Source organism: Sorex araneus, chromosome 3 (genome assembly GCF_027595985.1).
Source record: "Sorex araneus isolate mSorAra2 chromosome 3, mSorAra2.pri, whole genome shotgun sequence".
In the NCBI taxonomy this organism is placed as follows: Eukaryota; Metazoa; Chordata; class Mammalia; order Eulipotyphla; family Soricidae; genus Sorex; species Sorex araneus.
This window is the reverse complement of record NC_073304.1, coordinates 39320584-39341879: the sequence shown is the minus strand read 5'-3', so window position 1 is coordinate 39341879 and position 21296 is coordinate 39320584. Positions and strand designations below refer to the sequence as shown.

At 38.0% G+C, this 21296-nt stretch overlaps 1 protein-coding gene across 1 annotated transcript in view; it reads left to right on the top strand.

Moving 5' to 3' along the window:
- Positions 1-21296, top strand: part of MNAT1 (MNAT1 component of CDK activating kinase) — a 199286-nt gene that overhangs the window by 62799 nt on the left and 115191 nt on the right. The window contains exons 2-3 of the mRNA XM_004612381.3: positions 15062-15214; positions 17364-17437. Of these exons, the coding sequence (XP_004612438.1) occupies positions 15062-15214; positions 17364-17437 (227 nt within the window). The remainder of the gene's footprint in view (positions 1-15061; positions 15215-17363; positions 17438-21296) is intronic.

Genomic DNA, 21296 nt, shown 5'->3' with positions numbered 1-21296 from the left:
CTATGGTTTGTTTTGCTTGGGAAGATGACGAAGGGATTCAAGAATAAACAGCAAATGACGATTTCCTCCCAGTTGCTCTCCTGGCTTTTATTTTTGCCTCTTACCCTTCCCGAGATCTCTATAAATAGATTTTCATCACTCTGTCCTTCAACAGCTTTTTGTGGCTTTCAGGTTAACATCTAAACTCCCTGCTCTGGTCTAGTGAGGCCTGTGCGGTCCTGCCTTGCCGATCTTTTAAGTTTCATTTAAAATAATTTTTTCACTTAGTTGCCGAGTTTCAATTCCAGGCACTATTGTACTGTTTCTCTGATTCAGGACCATATCACCTATTGTTCCATTTGTCTGCAAATAATCTATTTCTCTCTGTTTGTCACTCACTATAACTTATGGATATAATATTTTCTTCCATTTCTGCTTTTGGACTGGGATGAGCCCATACCCAGTGTTGCTTAAGGCCTATTTATTCCTGGCCCCGTGTCCAGGTGTCCCTCCTGACCATGCTCGAGAGACCATGGGGTGCCAGGGATTAAGCTAAGGTTGGCTGCATGCAAGGGAGCGAGCACCGTAATTCCCTGTACTAGCTCTTAGGCCCTTATTTGTGTACTTTTTAAGCACCTGTTCTGCACTTGTCTGGAAAGCAGACAACACAAGTAAATCTTGCTGAGTGTTGTTCCTGCAGTAGCTGCTGCGTGGAACACCAGGCCTGGCATGGGCAGATGCCCATTTAATAATAGCAAAGGATGAATGCAGAGGGATTATATGGGAGTACATTTTAAAATTTCTTAGATCCTTTTAGAAGCATCATCCTTTTAACCCTTCATTTAGAAAACCAGAAATTAGCTGTCTCTGAATAAAGTCTCTTGTATGGTAAATAGTCTGGTAGACTTTTCTGTTACTAAACAGAGCTTCAAGCACACATTTTCCATATCTGTATTTAAAAGAACAACAACAACAACAAATTCATTGTATTTTTTGGAGAATAGCCCTTGTTGAGAAAACAGGCGAATGCTGAGTCACCGATTTCTTTTCTATGACATGCGAAAAAGTGACCCCCCACCCCACCTTTTGTTTTGGTTTTTGGCCCACATCAGTAGTTCTCAGGGCTTACTCCTGGCTCTGTAATCAAGGATGATTCCTGGTGGGGCTTGGGGACCGTATGGGGTACCAGGGACTGAACCATGTGGCTTGTGAAATGCAAGTACCTTAGCCTCTCTCTCTCTCTCTCTCTCTCTCTCTCTCTCAGAGATAATGCACACAGCAGTGCTAGGACTGGGGCACTATCTGTGTACTTCTTAGGTGCTAGGAGGACTCAGGATGGAATCTGAGTGTTTCGGGTGCTCACACACATGCTCACCAGCAGTCACACTCCTCATTGTGTGCGCTCACAGTTTTTAGTTGTGATGTCTAAGTTTTTTAGGCCTGCTTTCTCACTTGGTGCTCTGTGAACTTATGGGATATTTGTTTTGGTGTTTAATGTCATTTTAATGGAACTTTTTTGGTCATTATTGTTTTTAAGTGTTTCTTCTGTTACTTTCTCTCTTTTCCTTATTTCCATTACATGTTCTTTTTTGTGGTTATCCTATCACCCTTTAGTGTCTCTCTCTCTCTCTCTCCTCTCTCTATCATCCTTCTCTCCCTCCCTCCTTCCTGTGAGATGCTGGGGGTTTACTGTGTATCAGGGCAAGTGCTCTACCTGCCCTACTATCTCTTTTGTCTCATTTGCTATTTTTCAGTGTTTTTTTTTTCTTTTTGTCAGTAATTGAGAATTGAGAATTCTTTTTTTTTTTCCCTTTTGGGTCACACCCGGCAATGCTCAGGGGTTATTCCTGGCTTTGCACTCAGGAATTACTCCTAGTGGTGCTCTGGGGACCATATGGGATGTTGGGAATCGAACCCCTTTCGGTCGTGTGCAAGGCAAACGCCCTACCAGCTGTGCTATCACTCCAGCCCCAAGAATTCTATTGATATATCTTCAAGTTCAATAAAATATTTTTCTTACCTTTGCTCTATTAATAAACTTACCAAAGGCAGCCTTCATTCCTATTAATATTTTTGTTTGACTTTTTAATATCTAGCAAATTTGTGTTCTTTAGCATTTTCATCTGATTGCATTGCTCACCTGTTCTTGCATGTTGTCTCTTGGCCTTCAGCTGCTAGTCCACGGGCTGGTGCCGGTCGGTAGAGGTAAAAAGACAGCCATTGGTTTTCTATGTCTGTTAGACCTGTTAGCATATTAATTAGTGGCTTATATTTCTGGTCTGAATTCTAACCCACCTGTCATATTTGTATTTTATGCTGTTTACCTCAGTTGTGTTTTGGGCCTTTTTGTATGGATTTTGATTTTTTTTTTATTGAAAACTTGGTATCAGTTTATATAAAGGAACTATTTTAAGTAAATCTTTAGTAATGTGGTGCGGTGTAGAGGAGAGATATGCATTCTACAGTCTTATGATTAGGCCTTATCAGTCTTATGATAAGTATTTCAGTGAGCCTATGGCTCCAGACCAGTGGTTTTCATGTCTTACACATCATTGGTTCACAGCCTATCGTTGAAAACCACAGCTCTAGACCATGAACTTTTTGTTTCTTTTTCCCTTTTTCTTTTTGCCAGTGACACAGTAAGAGGGAACTGTAGTCAACTATTTTATTCCCAGGTGAGTTAGGCGCTGATAATGCCCCAGCTGGTTTGACTCTGGTTAATGAGTTTTCCCTACGGGTTACCTTATGAAGAGTGCACTAGTCTGTTTCAAATTGGCTCCTTTGTGTGCTTCTTACCTCTGTAGGTATAACGTAATTTTATTTAAGTATGTCTTAAAATAAAGGAAAAATCTTTTTGTGTAATGGGGATTGAGCCCAGGGGTTCATTCATGGAAACAGGACTGTGCCACTGAGCTGTATCCCTCACTCATGTATATTTGTTTATAAATAATCTTCTGATCACATATAACCTGTTTCAGACATTTTCATTTCAGTACCCTTAATAATCTTAAAAATTATTGAGGATTTCCAAGAGGTTTATTTTTGAGGTTATATCTGTTCATGTTTACCATATTAGAAACTAAAATTCAGTGTATTTGTTCATTAAAAATAATACTCATGGCATATAAACAGTATATTTTATGAAGTGTAACTATTTTCCAAAATAGAAAGCTTCATGTTATAGTTTTGTACATCTCTTTAATGTTTTACCTGAGAGAAGACAACTGAATCTTGATGTTCGCGATTGTGATAAGTTGGTTGTTGCATGTTATTGGGTTGAAATCTTTGAACGCAGACCGGTCTGGCTTTCATAAAGATGCAGTTGAAAAAGGAAGAAATATTTTGAGACTTTTTAGATAATTGTGAATATTATTTGTTATTCTTAGCCACATATATATTTAGTTCTTTTAAATCACTGAAAGGAAAGACAGGATCTTGCTTAATGGAGGACTTTTTAAACAAATTATAGTATTAATTGAATTTTCTCTCTTCACAAGGCATATTCATAACAGTGATCCCTGTGGAGGTGCACTCCTGGCTTGGTACATTGGCACTAGATTCTCTCTAAATTATCCAAAGTCTTTAAGACCCCTGGTGGCTATGGTTTATTCTTTCACCATTCATAGCAGTATTTTTATAATGTTAGCTGGAGGACTTTTATATCAGTTTTAGTTGAACTTATGCTTTTGTTCAACCATAGTCTTTTTTTTTCTTTTTAATTTTTTTAATTGAATCACCATGAGCTGTACTTGTAAATCTTTCCTGTTTAACTTTCAGTCATATAATGATAGAACACCCATCCCTCCACCAGTGTACATTTTCCACCACCAATGTCCCCAGTATCCCTACTCCCCCTACTCCCGCTTCTCATCCCTCCTTCTGCCTCTATGGCAGACAGTTTCCCTCTTACTCTCTCTCTACTTATGGGCATTATGGTTTGCAATACAGATATTGAGAGGCCATCATGTTTGGTCTTTTATCTAATTTCAGCACACATCTTCCATCCCGAGCAATCCCTCCAACCATCATTGACTTAGTGATCCCTTCTTTATCCCAGCTGCCTTCTCTCCCAGCTCATGAGGCAGGCAGGCTTCTAACCATGGAGCAATCTTCCTAGCCCTATCTACTATCCATGGGTGTATTTGATATTATGATATTTTATATTATGATATTTTATATTCCACAAATGAGTGCAGTCATTCTATGTCTATTCCTCTCTTTCTGACTCATTTCACTTAGCATGATGCTCTCTCCATGACCATCCACTTATAAGCAAATTTCATGACTTCATCTTTCCTAACAGCTGCATAGTATTCCGTTGTGTAACTGTACCAAAGTTTCTTTAACCAGTCGTCTGCTCTTGAGCACTTGGGTTGTTTCCAGATTCTGGCTATTGTGAATAGTGCTGCAATGAACATACAGGTGCAGATGTCATTTCTACTCTTTTTTTTTTTCCATCCTCGGGATATATTCCCAGAAGTGGTATTGCTATGTCATATGGAAGCTCAATTTCTGTTTTTTTTTTTTTTTTTTTAAGGAATGCCCATGTTATTTTCCAGAAAGGCTGGATCAGTCAGTATTCCCACCAACAGTGAAAGAGAGTCCCTCTCTTCCCACATCCACAGAAGCACTGGTTGTTCTTGCTTATTTTGATGTGTGCCAGTCTCTGTGGTATGAGATGATATCTCATTTCAGCCATAGTCTTGAAGGTGAATTGAACCTCAATAAACTGTGCCTAAACATCCAACATTATTACCTTCGTATTTATTTTTAGCTATTGTGGGATCAAAACTGTTTATCTATGATAGAAAGGATATAGAAAAATAGGATCCACATATTTTTGAACAGGATAAAATATGCTTTACTCAGGATAGTACCCATAGAACTGTTCTTCACTTAGATTATTTTGAATATTAAGGGGCTAACACTAAGAATGTATAGTATAACAGTGGGTAGGGCTTTTGCCTTGCATGCGGCCAATGGGGTTCTATTCCCAGCATCCCATATCGTCCCCTGAGCACAGCCAGGAGTAATTCCTGAATGCAAAGCCAGGAGTAACCCCTGTGCATCGCTTCGTGTGACCCAAAAAGAATGTATAGTATACCTTGTTGACTGTGGCTGGAGCAATAGCACAGCGGTAGGGTGTTCGCCTTTCACAGGGCAGACCGGTGTTCGATTCCTCCGTCCCTCTCGGAGAGCCCGGCAAGCTACCTAGAGTATCGCGTCTGCACGGCAGAGCCTGGCAAGCTACCCATGGCGTATTTGATATGCCAAAAACAGTAACAACAAGTCTCACAATGAGAAACCTTACTGGTGCCTGCTCGAACAAATCGATGAGCAACAGAACAGTGAACCTTGTTGACTGAGAACTAAGGGTAGTATATCTTTATTGTAGAATTTTTTTCTATTTCCACCATTGAGCATTACACACAAAATGCTACTCCTTTTGCATTCCTCACACAGGGAAGGATATTGGTTTGGGGATATATTGAGTTTGAGATAACTTTATATTTCAACAAAAATATATCTGTGTGACATCAAAGAGAAATTGTGCAATAAGCAGTGCCTAATAGAAGTTCTGGAGAGATGTTTGGGAAAGAGGTAGATACTAGGGATTATTTTTATAAGTCATTCTAAAACTTGTAGCAATAAGATTGGAAAAGAAAATGTGGAATGTTGAGAGGAGCACTGAAAAATTTTACTAGCTGTAGGATTTTATTGATTGATTGATTGATTGATTGATTGTATATTTGGTTTGGGCCACATCTGGCAATGCTCAGGGATTACTCTTGACTCTGCAAACAGGATTCACTCTTGGCAGTCTCAGGGGACCATATGGGATGCCAGGGATTGAATTTGGGTTGGCCATGTGCAAGGCAAATGCCCTACCTGCTGTACTATCTCTGGTTCTAGTTAGAGGATTTTAAGTCAGTTATGACTACTGCATGCTAAGTATCCTCAATTATATGGTGAGTAAAAGGAGATTCTTAACTTTTATTTTCTTTCATCATATATTTTCTACTTTTCTAGAAAATAGTGTTATTCAATAAAGGATTTAAATTTGACTTTACTTTTAAGAATACAGAAAGGTAAGGTAGTTTCATTGTATTCCTTTGTTCTTTTGTAAGGAGGATTCAGAATTTTTTGAGAATTGATGTTTTCTTGGTGCAATTATTCTGCATTACTAGCTCTTCTCTGACATCCACTCCCCTGAGTATTAATTTTGGTTGCTTAGCTCTACTCCTATTGGCTTAAAATGGATTTAAACGTGCTGTTTAAGGCTGAGTGGGAGGTGGGGGGAGATAACCAGAGGCACTCCAGAGGCTGGAAGGCATGCTGGGCAGGCAGGGAGCCCTGAGTTAGATCTGTGTGTTGTCACATTGAAACCAACTGCACTGGTAGGCAGAATATTGTGGGGAATGTCTTTTGGGTCTCCAACTGATGGGGAGACTACACCTCCAAAATGCCACTTAAATTTCTACCTTATTTATTTGCTTGTTAGTTGAAAACTAGCATGTTAAATGATGGTATTTAACAGAAGATTTATTAGTTGTTAATTTTGAATCCTGAAACAATGAAACAAATGGGTAAATGCATTTTTTTCTTAAAAAAAATTTTTTTTTTTTGAGTATGAAACTTTATAAACACCATGATTTACGAAGTTGCTCGCAAGACAGTTGTTTTAGGCATTCAGTGTTCCAACACTGGTCCTCCCACCAGTGTCTCTCTCCCTCCACCAGTGTCCTCAGGTTCCCTCTCACCCCCACCCCGTTTGCCCCTTTGGAAAATTTTTTTTTCATGTTACTTGTTCCAACAAAACTTAAAGGAATGGTAAATGGAATTATCAGAAAATAAATCAATAAAAGTCAGTTTGTGGTGATTGATTGCTGAGTGATTTTAACCAATATAAATGAGATGCTAATTCATTATGAAAATCCCTTAGCAAGGTAGGAGTAAATATACCATTTTTAATCTGGTAGAATGCAACCAATATGCACCATTAATGAATGCCTCACTCAGTGCCTCATGTTGGCACTTGTCCTGACTTTTAGAGAAGCCCTTAAAAAAAATTCTCTGTGAATTGCAAAGTTATTCATAACTGGATTTCAGGAATACAGTGTTTCGATACTAGTCTCTTCACTGGTGTCCACTTCCCTCCAACACTCCTATTCACCCGCCTACCTCTGTGAAAAACACTTTTTTATTTGTTTATTCATATACTGTGATTTACAATGTTGTTCATAATAGATTTTTTTCAGGCATACACCATTTCAACACAAGTCCCACCACCAGTATCCTTTTCCCTCTACCAATATCTCCAGGTTCCCCCCAACCCCACATTCCCCCTAGGCAGGCATATGACAAATTTATTTAATATTAGTTGGTCCAATGAAATTTAAAGGAATGGCAAATAGATTTATCAAAAGAGAAATCAATAAAAGTTGATTTGTAATGATTAATTTCTGTATGTTTTTAACCTCAATCTAGTAGAGAACAACCATATGCACCATTAGTGAGTGCCATTCTCAAGATCACATGATGGGAAGTTTCTCCTCTACTTTAAAGGAACTTTTTAAAATGCTTCTAATAAAACTGGTGTCAAGGCTGTGAACTTCTTAACACTGTTGCCTGTCCATGAAGTTCTTTCCTTCAAATCTGAATGATAATTTAGCTGGATAGCGTTTTCTTGGTGAAATATCCATTTTGTTGAAATTTTGTACCCTTTTAAATTCATCTCATTTGATAGATCTGCTCTACATCTTATGGGCTTTTATTTGTATATAAATTCCTTTTTTGGTCTTGCTGCTTTCAGTATTCTTTATCTTTGAAATTTGTCATTTTGAATATAATGTGTCTTCGAGTTTTCCTACTTGTGTCTATTTTTTGGGGCCTTCTGGCCCCTTAGATCTCCATGCCTATAATCCTTAAATCTTGGAAGTTTCATTGATGATTTCTTTCTGTTGTTTCTTCATCACATTTGCCTTTCTATTCTTTAGGAACTCCAATGATTCTTATCAACTGATAAGAATCATTTCCTTTTCAACTGATCCCATAGTCATAGTTCTCTGGTATGTTCATTTCTTTTCAGACTGTTTTCCATCTTCTGTTGTTTCCTAGCCGTTTCATCCTTTTCCTCTTAGAGCTCCTTGATTTTTTTTTTTAATTTTATTGAATCACCATGTGGAGGGTTACATAGTTCTCAGGATTATGTCAGTTATACAATACTCAAACACCCTTCCCTTCACCAGTGCCCATCTTCCATCACCAACCCCCCCAGTATACCTGCCGCCCCCTCCCACCTCCCCAGTCCCCACCCTTGTAAGTGATAAGTTTCACTTAGTTTACGCTTTATCTCGATTACATTCCATGTTTCAACACACAACTCACTACCGTTGTTGGGGTTTCCCCCCAAAAAGAAAAAGACAGTCCTATTGCCAAGGAGGCATTTGATAGTTCTCCATTGCTAAGAATATAGAGATATTAAGTCCCGCTGTTTGTTACATAACTTTTCTTTTTCCCCCTTGCCCCGAGCCACCGAGTTCACACCTGTTTAGTAATCGCCATGCTGCCTGACAAAGGGAAAAAAAACTGAAAAGGATGGTTATTTCCCATCATCAGCAGGCGTGGGGCTCTGGCTTAGTTGATAGTCTAGTAGAGTGTCTGCAAGCAGTTTCTGGAACCAAAGGTCTTGCGCTGGTATCGGCTCCGGCTCGAGATTCCACCAGCATCCCACTGTTCCATGTACATAATTTTTCCCCTTATATCCCATTTCCACGCCACCAGGTCTGTTTGCTTAGTGGTTGATGCCACGCCGCGTTTCTTCCCGAGAAAGAAGAAAATTTCTTCTCAGCCGGCGTGGGGATATAGCTTAGTTCAGTCTAGAGAGATGGCTACCACTTTGATTGCCTTCAATATTTCAGCAAAAGACTTACTATTCTTGTTAGGATCTCCCACAAAAGTCCAACCCATTAAAAAGGAACCATTACATATTGCTGATGCTAAGATGACAGTAGGTCGGCCGCGCGGTTTTGGGTTTCTGTATAAAGTCCAGGGAAAGTACAACCAGAAATAACATCACTACAAACTTTTACCCTTTTATGGTGCTCATAAGATGGAGAAACCTAGAGAGAGGCTCGGCGTCTCCATTTTGCGCTCAGAAAGCTGCGGACCCTGCGCTGTGCTCGGGAGGAAGGGGTTGAGAGAGGTTAAAAGAATTGGGGGATGCCCGGTTTCCACTGTCTCAGCCCGCCGTGGAGGTCTCCGATCTCGTGCCGGAATTAGTTCAGTGGGCTGCTTGGAGTCCAAGGGCGCTTCCTTGGGCTCTTCCATCATGCTCGCTCCGCAGCAGGGTCCAAAGGGCTCCTTGATTTTTTTTTGATCAGCTTCTATTATTCTGTTATTCAGAACTTCTATTGACTTTTGACTTTTTTTTTTTTTGGTGGGTGGATACAACCAGTGGTGTTCAGGGCTTTCTCCTGGCTCCTCTTCGATCAGGCATAACTCCTAGAAATGGTCAGGGGATCATAATGGTGCTGGGGATTGAACCCAGGTCAGCTTCACGCAAGGCTAATACCTTACCTGCTGTCTCCCTGCTGTCTATACTATTGTTAGACCCCCCCTTTTGATTTTTTAAAAAATATCACCTACCATGTTCTTTATTTCTGGTTGTGGTGGTTTTTTCATCTCAACTCTTAGACTTTCTTGTGCTTTGCTATCATTTTCTTGGAACGTGTTGAACATTTTCATCATTGTGTCCCATTATCTAAGGATTAACTGGTGTTGTTGATGTCTTCAGTAGTAGTGTTTCCACTCATTGAGCTTGGTGGGTTTCTGTGTGTTTTCCTCATTGGGTTTTCAGTGTTGCTATGTTGGGAGTCTTTATAGTTAGACCCGCTAGAATATGTGAAGGACTAAGGTTCCTCACTTTCTTCTCTGCCTGCTTTCACCAGATGACAGGAAAAGTAACTATGAGCAGTTTGTAATTTGTTGAATAAATCTGTCTCACAGCTACCTTAGTAGTGATGTGGGCCCATTTATATGGCATAGGTCAGGTGTGGAGTCTTTTGGGGGCTGCCTCCTGTTCTGGATTAGTCTTAGTGATGTCAGCCACAGGCGAACCTCACATGGGATGGCAGAGCAGAAGGCAGAAGGTCAGGCTCTGGGCTAGTTTAATCTAGTTGAAACCTAACCACGTATAATATAGTTCTTTGGAAAAGTGTATTCTGATTTCTAAGTAGATAATTTGTAAGCAAATTCTTGGAGCAAAGTTTGTTTAGAAATTGGCTGCTTTTTCCAGAATGCAGCATATGTCATTTGTGTATGTGTTTTCTACGAATATCTAAGCGCATCATTATTGGATATTGTTAGTGCTTAATTTAATTGGTGTTTATTAAGTTATGTGCCTCTGAAATTCATTCATTTCACAAGAAGATTTTGTGAAATGGGTTCGTTGAATTAAATTCCTGAAGATCATTTATTTGGGGGGACGCATGTGGATAGCACCCTTGGCCCTGTTCTCAGGGGCCACTCCAGGCTGGTTCTTAGAGGACTACATACATTGCTCGAGATAGAACCAGGCTTGGCTTCTTGTAAGGAAATGGGCCTTCAACCAGACATCATAGCCCTTTTACTATCATTCCTGCTCGATATTTTAGTTTTAGTTTGAAAGGAGTTTAACATCAGTATTCACAGACACAGGAAAGTAGGCAGCATATTTCACAATCACAATCAATCACAATATCCCATTAATCACCGATTTCTCGGGTGGGCTCAGTGACATCTCATTTTGTCCTTTCCCTGAGATCTTAGAAGTCTATTTCGACTTGGTCCTCCTAACGATGTTGCTCTGGGGGCTCTACAGGGTCTACAGGCAGCATATTTAAGAAGAAAAAATTCCCTTAGTAATGTTCAGCTATAAACTTACTGAGTTCCATGTACATGGGCTTAAATAATTTATGATGAGAGTACATTTTTTTCTTAGCTGAGGTTGTTGTTTATTTTTATCTTTCAAGATCATAGGCTTCTGTTTTGAGTTGCTTCAAGAAGCCAAGGTCTAAGGAAGAATGACAAGTACCAATAAAACGTACTTTAAAGAAACTACTTTAAAAGAAGTCTTGAACACAGAGTTTGTGATGAATCGTTTCCCTCCCCCAAGTGACCTGATCTATGTAAAAAACATTAATTTAAAATTTATTTTTTGTTTTTAGGTTACACCTGGCTGTTCTCACGATTTATTGCTGGCAGTGCTTGTGAGACATATATATACTGCCAAGCATTAAATTGGGTTCAGTTGCATGCAAGGCAAGCGTCTTACTTGCTGTACTATCTCTTCAACACATCTGCGTGATGTAGTATATTTTAATAATTATTGGAATCATGCATTGAGTATAATTTCTCTTAAAAATCATAGTAAATAAATTAAACTCTTAACCAAGAAATACAGTCAGCTAAGTATTCTTGGTACACACACACACACACACACGCACACGCACACACACTCAAAAAATTAAAAATAAGAGAGAAAAAGGATAGATACCATTTTTGTTTTTAAAAACAAAAGAAAACCATAAAAATATCTTTGGAAATGGGTAATGAGTGAGGATATAAACTTTTCCAGCAAATTTTTGTGTGTTCTGCACAATACAAGAGTTTATTTAAAAACTCCAAGCACTCTTGGAATTAAGTGATTGCCCACAAACTGCTGTTTTGGTTGCTCTGTTGCCAGATAAAAAGAACTAGTAATTATCAACTTTTTTTCTGTTCCTTTTTATATGAATAGCTTTTGTGTATATAATTTATGAATGTACATATTCAAAATTATGTGCAGAGAGATCTGACCACATTAACACCTAACTTTATAGTAATTAGGAAATACACAACAGAGTGAAGTAGAATTTTTTTTCTTTACGTTTGAGTTTATTAAAAAGATACCTTTTTGGCAATTAAAATCAGATAGGGGAAGCTTGTACAGGAAAGTAAACTATTTGAAGCTCTTCAATACTATTGAAATCAGTGTTTAGGATAGAACTTTTAAAGATAGGGATAGAGAATTGCTGGTGTAATACGTTGGTGGTACAATATATTTTACTTAATATGTAGGATGACTTTTTGATATGTTTAGGTGTTCTCTATTTTACCTTATTAGTTGAATTACAGAATGAATGTACTCTTCAAGACCTTGATCTGTAGAATGTTTTTTGTGATTTGGTAGTTTTGAGTTTTTTAGATGACACCTTCTCTATAATATGTTTAGTCAGTGTAATTAAAAATCATACTTATTTTGTGCTTATTTTTCTAGTTGCACTTTTGTTTCTGCATCTCTAACCACAAGGATTAGGATATTAGTTCCAGTCTTCCCAATACCAAAGTATATTTCTGGGCTCTTTGTTGAGTATGGTATTGACAGTTGTGATCACTATTTTCCTCTAAGGAATTTTACTTCCTGCTACTTTTTGACGGCACTATAATGATAGAAATATGCAAGCTCAATGTTCAGCTTACAGATAACCTTAAAAATTCTTATTTCCAGCTCAAGGGACAGTACAGTGGGTAGGGTGCTTGCCTTGCACGTGGCAGACTTTGGTTTGATCCCTGGCATCCCAAATGGTCCCCCAGCCTGCTAAGAGTGATCTTTGAACACAGACCCAGGAGTAAGCCCTTAGTACCAGCAGGTGTGACCCAGGTGTGACCCAAACCCCATCCTCACTACAAAAAATTAAAAAAAAAATTTCTTAATAAGTCATTTATAAACTTGAAGAAGTAAACTATTTTCAGTTGGTTAGAATTTTTCTTTTTCACTCTGTCTTACGTTAATTTTTTTTAAATTGAAGACTTACTCTTAAGGACTGGGTATAAAGAATAAGATAGGTCCCATATTCTTACTCTTAACCTAGAGGAGATTACAGAGTATCAACACCAAAAAAATCAGTAATAATAAGCATTGCTTTAAAAAAAATAAGTCATAGGTGCTGCCTTGGCCCTAATATACTTAGAAGTGGACAAAATTACAACTGGAGGATTGCGGGCCAAAATGTTCTAAGTATTTCTAGGCATGAGTTGAAGGTAATTGCACAGTCGGTTGCATCCTGGGATTTTAGCATCTGGCATCCTCAAGACCCTGAGGCTAGTGAAGCTGCTGTTTTCTACCTAGCCTGTCTACTTGCTTGTCTGATTTATAACAGATTTATTGGGACAAGACAGGAATGGTGAGTGTTTAGATCCACCTAAAAAACCATTACTAGTTCTTAAACTGATCTCTAGGAGTTAAGGTAGAGAGAGGTGAGGTTAACCTTTCCACCTCCTTATTTTACCAACTAAACTCTAAATGTGCCACCTAAGAGGAGAGTGATTGTCAATTGGAAAACCTGGTTTACCTAGGAAATCATTAGTTTATTTGGACAGCCTACCTTAATTAAAACTTTTGGAAGTGGTCACTCTACAATCTCTCATGGCAGAAGTCTGGTGATTTTGGGTACTGCCATTTGTTAGGCCCAAGGGGAGTCTTGCTCAAGTAGGTCCTCTTCCTTATCATCTCATTTGCTCAATTTCTTATGAAACTTTCTAAAAGCTTCCTTATAAGTCTAAAAGAAATCTTTGATTTAGTGATTGTGATAAGCAGGCTCTTTAAACTATACAATTTTGTAGAGGCCTTGTCAAGATCTAAGGGACGTAACTGGACCAAGAATAGAAACATGTTATATTTTAATAGGCTTCTCTAACTTTTTCCTGTCCTTCTACCTCTAAATCCTCTTAGTCCCAACTCAATTTTTGTTTTTTATTGCTATTCTTAGTTTTATTAATTTTATTGTAACACTTTCTGTATTTGTTTTCTTATTCTTTTTTAAAATTTTGTCTAAGAATGTTGTTTATGATGATTTATTACATTTAATATTCCAACACCAATCCTACCACCATTACACCTTCTCACCATCATTATTTCCAAGTTTCCCAACCACCACCAAGGCCTGCCCCTATAGCAGGTTCTAAATTATTTTGCATTGCTTGTTATCAATAATTTGCTAAAAATGATCAAAGATTTCCTTAGAAGAAAGTGTGTGAAGATTTTTGTATTTCACCCTGGAGCCATTAAGCCCTTGTATAATAAATTACTAACATTACATTACAGATTGAGCCTTTTGTGCTAATATTTTAATCGAGATTGGTTGCCTTCTACTTTATACCCCATCCAATGTGGTATACTACTCCTGGTATTTCACTGGTGAAAAGCATGAGAAGCTTCATGCTCCAAAAATTCTAAAATTTAGAATGGGGAACGACAGCTATAGTTAAATTTTTAACTGAATGGTGACTTTGGGGTCTGGAAACATCTCTGCAGCTTGTTGATCTCTTTTGAGATTTATTTATGAGTCCCTGGATCATGGCCGGTTAATGAGCTTATATGGCACCAGAGGCAGTTTATGGGTATAATTGCCAGGCTTCCAGAACAGGGGGATGGGGTGAGGTCCCTCATCCCTGATTCCATGAGAGCCTTGAGATTTTGGTCACAAAACCCGCATACCTGAGTTTTTCAACAGATTCATTCCTGGATAAGGTTTGTTGAGAGCCTGTGGAGTCTGGCCAGGGTCACGGTGTCTATTGGATTATGATGGTTTTCAGCTGCCGGGGTTCTTCTTGGGTGGTAGTGGGCTCACCTGCCTCCCTCTGGGGTTCCCCAGATGCGACTCAGCCTGGCGTGGGGTCTGGAGGCATCTCTGAAACTTGTTGAACTTTTCCAAGATTTATCCATGAATCACCCAACTCAATTTTTTAATGTATGAATTTTTACTTAATTTGTAAAATGAAACTGGTATCTCAAGGGATATCTGAAAAATAAGCTCCAGATGAGAAAGATCTTTCTCCAGGGGTGAAATTGCCTTATTTTTGGCCTCTAACCCCAACCCCAATCAGAAACAAACACCACACACAACCCCAAACACACACACACACACACACACACACACACACACACACAAACCAAAATTAACTAAAACCCCAAAAACCCCAAAAAGCTAATATATATATATTGATTTGTAGCGGGTTTGAATTCTGGCTTAAAAGTTATGATGTATTCTTCTTTTTATAGGTGTGAAAGTTGTGTGGATTTACTTTTTGTGAGAGGAGCTGGAAATTGTCCTGAATGTGACATTCCACTGAGAAAAAGCAACTTTAGGGTGCAGCTCTTTGAAGATCCTGCTGTTGATAAGGAGGTTGAGATTAGAAAAAAAGTACTAAAGATGTAAGTATTATTGCTTGAAGGATTCACTCCAAAAAGACCTTACTTATTATTTTATAATCTTCCATTTTCCCTCCTTCTATTCTCTATTGATATGGTTCCAGTGGGTGGAGGCTACACATATAATTATTTGTGATCTTTTCAAAAATTGTATTAAACATGATTTTTAAATTAATGTTTGAAATTTTATTTAAACACTGTGATATACAAAGTTGTTCATAATATAGTTGTTTTAGGTATTCAGTGTTCTAACACCAGTCCTACCAGTGTGATCTTCCCTCCACTAATGTCCCCCCTATTCCCACCACCCCTAAATCTTCCCCCTTAGCAGTCACAAAATAATTTTCATTATATCACTTTTACAACATACATTGCACAATGGTGTTACCGAAGTCATTGTCTGAGAATTTAGTCAGCTGTTATGAGCCTTCTGTATTGTTGTCCATTCCTTTTGCTTAGTGGGCCTCTATGCAGTCTTCCTGTTTAATTTTCTGAGTTCCTACTGGGCTGTCAGGATTGTGAAATTTGGAGATATTGCGCAGCTCCATATGCAGCCACACTCCAGGAGCTGTGGGACTGGGATGATTCAGCAGCGTGGTGTCTCTTTGAGATTAACCATGGAACTGGGCTGCTTATATAATGGAGGAAATTGGGTGTGGGTGGGGGCCTGGACCTTCTGGCAGGGTGGGGATTCAGCCTCCTCCCATCCCAAGAAGGTTCTAGAGATCTCAGCCCAGAAACCAGGCCAACCTCAGTGAAGCGTCTCTCCAAGATTAGTTGTGGAGCTGGACCGTTTATATGTTGGAGAAGGTTGGGTGACTAATTATGATTGGTGCACGTTCAGTTTAGTGCTCACTAGAACATCATGTATCAGGTAGTGGTGGGTTGTAGACTTGGCAGTGGTGCTAACTGGGGATTGCACTGAAGTTGCAGTGCCTGCACATGTTTTGTTGGGGGTCACAGTTGTGGAGCTTGCGCATATTTTGGTTGTAGTCGCTCTGGCACTCCCATGATGCTCTCCAGGGGCAATACTCCTGACCAAGGGGAGTATCCTTTGGGTTAAGTTCTTAGAAGACACAGTAATATTAATTATCTTGTTAGGAAAGAGTTGATTCTCTGGATTTTTGGTATAATATTTGCTGTTTGTTCTTTAATTAAAATAATTAAAGATTTAATTAATTATTTTAATTTAATTAAAATAATTAAAATAATTTGAATGAAATAGAATTGAGTATAATTGAGTCTAATTCTTTAATTTAACTCATTCTACTTGAGTACAAGCAGTGTGCAAACAATTTGTTATAGATATTATACATAATATGTACCCTAAAACAGGCAAACAGAACCAATATGTGATTTATAAATTAAGAAAGATTCTAAAAAGGGAGTACCTGAGTGTTGGTGTGGGTCAGTGATGTAAGATGAGGCAAGGTAGGTAATATCTAAATTGAGATTTGAAGACTATTAGAGAAAATTGTGTTAATGTTAGTTATAGTTTATTTTTATTTATTTAAGCCTTTATTTATTTATTTGTTTATTTATTTATTGTCTATACCTACTAGTACTTGACCTGTTAGAGTATGACTGTGTCCAGCAGTGGTCCATGGGAGGCCACCAGGACTATTCCTTGAAGTGTTCTGGGGCTACCAGGCTGAATCTATTACTGGGAATAAATAATAGGTCTTGTTTAGGCTAACTTCTTATTATTTCATTTTTCAATTTTTTTTCTTATCCCAAGTCCTAAAGGTATTTATAATATGTACTGTTTACTTCTGATTGTTCCTCCGTCCCTTTTGAAGAGCCTGGCAAGCTACCGAGAGTATTCTGCCCGCACAGCAGAGCCTGGCAAGCTACCGGTGGTGTATTCGATATATCAAAAACAGTAACAAGTCTCACAATGGAGACGTTACTGGTGCCCGCTCAAGCAAATCTATGAACAGTGGGACTACAGTGCTACTTCTGATTGTATTCAACTGTAGTCACTGAATTTAGTATTAACATTCTTGGCCTAGTTATATACCTGGTGTTCAAGAAAATAATATTTTATACAAGCAGTCTTTTGTATTTTATATTAATTCGGTAAGAGCAAGCCAATTAAATAATATTGAAAGCAAGTGATATCTAATGTGCTGATTTTTGTCTTCTCTTAAAGATACAATAAAAGAGAAGAAGACTTTCCTAGTCTGAGAGAATATAATGATTTCCTGGAAGAAGTGGAAGAAATCGGTAGGTTTTTATAATTGTGGTGTTTAAAAAATTTTTTTTTGTTTGTTTTTAATTGTCTAGAAGAACATCTCACTTAAAAATCTCTATAAAGTTTTGTTGTGATAGCTGTTTACCCAATTACTTTCTGTTATGCTTGAATGTTAAGTTGAAGGCATACTTAGGTAACGGATACATTTAAGAGACAAACATTTTGTCTCAGGGAAATATATTTCAGGTAGTACGTAGTTGAGCAGAAAGGTGGTATCATCTATGTGTTGATGGTGTACTAAAGTAAAAAAGTAAAAAATACAAAGATTTTGAAAAAATAGTATTTGCTAATTGCAGGTGTGATAACTAAAGCCATATTGTATTATTAGAGTCTTGAGCATTTTGAAAATATTTTGAAATAGTTAAGTGTTGAAGTAGCATTCTATTAATGTTACTGTAGAATTAGAAGTTAGAGTAGTCTAAGTACCTTTTCTTTATTCTTAAAATATTGTTTGTCTCTTTTTTTTATTCAGATACTATGATTTATACTATGATACCATTATTTAGTTTTTTTGCCTATCTTGTTTCAATACTACAACATCACTAGAGTATTCATACAGATGAATACAATTAAACCTCTAAATTCCATTGTAAAGGGTAAAATTGATAAAACATTTTTTCTAAAAACTATATTTTTCTAAGATATATATATTTGAAAATTAAGAGTACAAGTAATCTATGTTAATGCATTTTAAAATTTACATGAAATAGATCTTGGGTTTTTGGTTTTTTTTTTTTTTTTGCTTTTTGGGTCATACCCTGTGATGCACAGGGGTTAATTTTGGCTCATGCACTCAGGAATTACTCCTGGCAGTGCTCGGGGGCCATATGGAATGCTGGGAATCGAACCTGGGTCAGCTGTGTGCAAGGCAAACCCCTTACCCGCTGTGCTATTGCTCCAGCCCCTGAAATAGATAAATCTTACAAATAACACAATTTAGCAGGAATGAGGAGAGGAGAATTTAAAAAGTATTAATGGAAAATAGACATAGTCCTATAAAAGTATGTTTTATACTAGAAAGATGATGTTGGCTTTATGTTAGAAAATATTATAGATAATGCTTAAGTATCTGCATTAATAGATAAAAGAAAAATTATTTATAGATGTAAAAAATACCACCTGAATAGAAAGAATATTAAAAACAAATGAAACATTAATTTATTATTTAACGAGTACAAAATTCTTAGCAAACTAGAAATACACAAACTAGTAGAGGTCAATCATAACTGCCATGAATAAATGCCATACTTAATGGTAAAGTGTTGAGAAGTTTGACTTGTCTTTTAAATAAGCTCCTTTAATATTTCTTGCAAAACTGGTTTCAAGGCTATATGAATGGTCGTAAGCTGTTTATTGGCCATCAACCTTTGGATCATTCCTTGAAATCTGATTGATAATCTTGATAGAGTATTCTTGGATAGGTGTTTATTTCATTGAAGCTTTTTTTTTAACATATACTTTTTTTAACATATATTCCATATATATTTAACATATATTAACATATAACACTAATCTCTGCTGGCCAGTAGACTCATTTTATAGACCTGCTATGATTCATATGGAAGTTAGATTGTACGTAAGTTCCTTTGATCATGCTACTTTCAATATTCTTTCTTTGGTTTTTGCCATGTTGATTATAGAGTGTCTTTGGAGGATTTTTTTTTTTTATTTGGATCTGTTTTTTTGTGGGGACCTGAATACCTGTAGTCCTCAACTCTGAGAAATTCTTTACATTTTTGGGCCACATCTTGCGGTGCTCAGGCTTATTTACTCCCAGTTTTACTCTCAGGGATGGGTTACTTATTTACTCCTAGTTCTACTCTCTACTCCTGGTGGGCTCAGGGGCTATGTCGGATACCAGGGATCAAACACACATTAGCAACTACGCAAGGCAAGAGTCTTACCTACTGTACTGTCTGTCTCTCTGGTCCCTCATTAACTATTCTTAGTGTTTTAATAGTCGTTATCTGAGAAGTTACATACATTATTGGTACGGGGCAGAGCCCTTTGTGCTAATATTCTCCACCATTGTGCTTGCTTGGCTTCTGTGTGGTTTCCTCATTGTGTCTGCTCTGCTCTGGGAAATGAATTTTTATAGTTTGCTCAAATGGAAGCTCTCTGAGGGATTAGGCTGAGAGATCCTTTCCTTACCAACTGGTTCTCACACAGTGACAGGAGGTGTAAGTGTGAGCCATGTGAGGTATGGTAAGAGCTTGTAATTAGTCAAAAGGATGCCTTTGTGTATTGGGACACACTTAGCAGTGGTTGGGGCCTACTTAAGCACAGATTCCATATGGTGTCAGGGGCCTAACCTGGCCTAAAGTATGCAGAGCATGCACTCCTGCCCTTTCAGCTATCTTCCTGACCCTTATTTCACTTTCATTGAAACTTAAAAAATATCTACATATAAGGTCACTTTGTTAACTTATAGCAAATGGCTTGTGTAGGAAATAATACAGTGATTTCTGGGATCTTGTGCTTTGGAACCATTGTTCATTTATGCTAATTGTATTCTTTACACATTGCATTTGCACCTGTTGATGAATCTTGGGATCTACCCCATTAATTTGGTCATTTTCTAAGCATCGGCTCAATTCATCAGACACTGTTCTATGTGAACTTCTTTATTTAGCTAGGGAATACATGATCTCTGTCACTTAAGTCGATTCTAAATGAGATACCGTGTAAGCTAATAATTGTTTTATTTTTAAAATAGCACGTACATTTATTTGTCAAATAGTACGGGAGGACTGGAAACAAAACATTTCAACATTGGGAAATAAAGATACTGTTGTGAGGTTTGAAGAAGAGGTAACATTTGAGTTTGCTCTTAAAAGATGAGTTGAAAGGCACGGGAGATGGCCTAAAGAGCAGGTGTACATGCTTTGTATTCTGGAGACCTGAATTTGATTCACAAGGAGCAGCCCTTAAACAATGCTGGGTGTGACTCCAAAACAAGCAAATAAATGAAAACAAAAAAGGTGGAGAGATGTTTACTAGGTAGAGAAGTGAAAGAACATTTGGAGCAAAAGACAAAGTCACGGAGATGAAAGGGTGTTGGTCATGTTGGAGAATGAGCAAATAATTTGTTAACTCATAATGGGAATATGAGAAGTGACTAAAAATTAAGCGTTTAACCCAGACTAGACCTTTGTCAGTGAAAACTAAGTTTGTCGGAGTACAATTTTTTTCTACTGGGGCTGGAGCAATAGCACAGTGGGTAAGGCATTTGTCTTGCATGCAGCTGATCCGGATTCAATTCCTAGCATCCCATATGGTCCCCCAGGCACTGCCAGAGGTAATTCCTGAGTGTATGAGCCAGGAATAACCCCTGTGCATTGCCAAGTGTGACCCAAAAAGCCAAAAAAATCTATATTTTTTTCTATATCCAGCAGTGAGTAGGAATGTGGTAGTGATGTGGAATATTGACAAGGAGATTCTTGAGTCTGAGAAAGCATTTTTAGGGTAGCATTATAGCCATTTGGATCAGAAATGAGGGCTTAAAGTAGATAATAAGTGGGGAATAGATAGTGGAGACGTATTAGATATGTGTCAAGGGTGATAGCAGGTTTGCTCATTTGATTTAAAAGTGTAGTAGAGGGCCAGAGCAATAGTACAGCTGGTAGGGCGCTTGCCTCGAACACTGCCAACCGAGTTTGATCCTGGCAACCCATATGTTCCCCTGAGCCCACCAGGAGTGATTACTAAGGGCAGAACCAGGAGTCACCCCCAAGTACCACCAGGTGTGACGTAAAATCCAAATGCCTCCTCCCCTCCAGAAAAACCCCAAATTAAGTGTGGTAGAAAGAGTAGAGCAAGGTTGAATTAATT